The 1,990-nt window shown below is 38.4% G+C and overlaps 1 protein-coding gene across 1 annotated transcript in view; it reads right to left on the bottom strand.

Annotated features, from left to right (window-relative positions):
• The window catches only part of LOC106870580 (protein polybromo-1), a 142,866-nt gene that overhangs the window by 105,400 nt on the left and 35,476 nt on the right, over positions 1-1,990 (bottom strand). Inside the window, exon 8 of the mRNA XM_052978118.1 lies at positions 1,869-1,954. Coding sequence (XP_052834078.1) covers positions 1,869-1,954 — 86 coding nt within the window. The remainder of the gene's footprint in view (positions 1-1,868; positions 1,955-1,990) is intronic.

The raw sequence follows: 1,990 nt of genomic DNA, 5'->3' as shown, positions 1-1,990 counted from the left end.
TGTTATACATGCATACACAAACACACACATAGACACACAAACATTTTGCTATATATGCACACACACATATTGGTATACATAGACGCACACACATACACAATCATCATCATCATCATCATCGTTTAACGTTAGACATTTTGCTATAATGCATACACATACACATATTGGTATACATACACACACAAACATTTTGCTGCATATGCACACACACACACACACATATTGGTATCCATATACACACAAACACACACACACATACACAGACAAACATTTTGCTATACATGCACACACACACAATAACACAAACTCTAGAACCACACACATTTCTAGAAAAAAACTCGTTAACCCACATACATACAAGCACATAAACTCTACTAACGAGCATGTAGAAATAGACAATTAAATATTCCTTAACATACAAACTACAAATACATACTTTTAGGCAGACACTTGTTCACACACACACACACACAGACATTACCATATATACACAGAGACACACATATAACCACATATCTACAAACATACACGTATAGTCAATTATTAATAGCCAGTAACACACACAAAGGTATCTGTTATCTTTTTATTTTCTTCAGTCATTAGACTGAGGCCATGCTGGGGCAAAGCCTTGGGGAATTTTAACTGAATGTATCAACCCCTGTATTCAATCCCATGCAGTGGGACTGAACCCAGAACCATGTGATTGGGAAGCACGTTTCTTACCATTCCACATCACACAACCATGCTTAGTTTACATACCACCGAGGTTGACTGACCCCTAACTGCAAAATGTCAGGCCTTCTGCCTGCCTATACTATAAAGGATTTATTCACATTGTTTTTAATTAACCCTTTAAAATTCAAACCGGCCTTATCCAATTGTATAATGATTTATTAAAAAACAATAAGCATCTTTTGCTGTATCTTGGGAGGGTCGTTATGCCAATAATAAACATATACACTGGTTCTATTTCCCTTCTTCGTTATTCATGAATTGGTAAACTATTTAACTAATTGTCCGATTAATCATTTCGTTGACTGTTTAGCATTTAAGCTGGCCAGATCTGGCCTTTCACACCTAGTCAGCAATGTACTTCAAAAGTAAACGATCGCTTCATTGAAATCTCAAAGCTGTCAGATAATCCTTGATTAAGTAAAAAAAAAACAACATGGTTAAATAAGGATTACATCTGACAGAATAATCTAATTGCGGAAGGGTTAATCACACATAATCTCAGAGTTCTGAGATTTCGGTGATGTGGTTCTTTCTTTCTTTGTTTGTTTTTATGCTTATAGTTGTTTCAGTCAGTTGGAGCACCATCTTAGGGAGTTGTAGTCAAACAATTCGACCCCATGACTTAGTCTGTGTAAAACTAGTACTTATTATATCAACCCCTTTTGCCAAACTGCTAAGTTACAGGGATGTAAACACAACAACGTCAGTTGTCAAGCGATGGTGGGCGGGGACACATGAACATACAAATACACACACACACACACACACATATATATACAAACACACAAATGATGGACTTCTTTCAGCTTCCGTCTACCAAATCCACTCACAAGCCTCTGGTCAGCCCGAGGCCATAGTAGAAGACACTTGCTCAAGGTGCTACACAGTGGACTGAACTAGGAACCATGTGGTTGGTAAGCAAGCTACTTACCACACAGCCACACCTGTGCCTATGTTTGTTTTTAGAATGACATTGTAGGGTAGGTATGGAGGGCCAGATCTGGCCGCTTTTAACAAAACAAGTAGAATATTCATGCTAGATATGGCCTGCTTAAATGCTAACGGATTCGACATTCATTATTATACACACACACACACACATGCGATCCATAAATCAATAAAATCCAACTCACCTGATCCGGGCACTGCTCTTAACTGCCTTCCTTGCATCGGATTCATGTTTACGGTTCATGATGAGTTTCCGCAAAGTGACGGCGTCCTAGAAGGTTAGCGGAAAATTTTGTTGGGGGGACAA

This window comes from Octopus bimaculoides, chromosome 30, assembly GCF_001194135.2.
Source record: "Octopus bimaculoides isolate UCB-OBI-ISO-001 chromosome 30, ASM119413v2, whole genome shotgun sequence".
NCBI classification, from domain to species: domain Eukaryota; kingdom Metazoa; phylum Mollusca; class Cephalopoda; order Octopoda; family Octopodidae; genus Octopus; species Octopus bimaculoides.
Note: the sequence above shows the minus strand (reverse complement) of the source record. Positions and strands in the feature narration are given on the sequence as shown.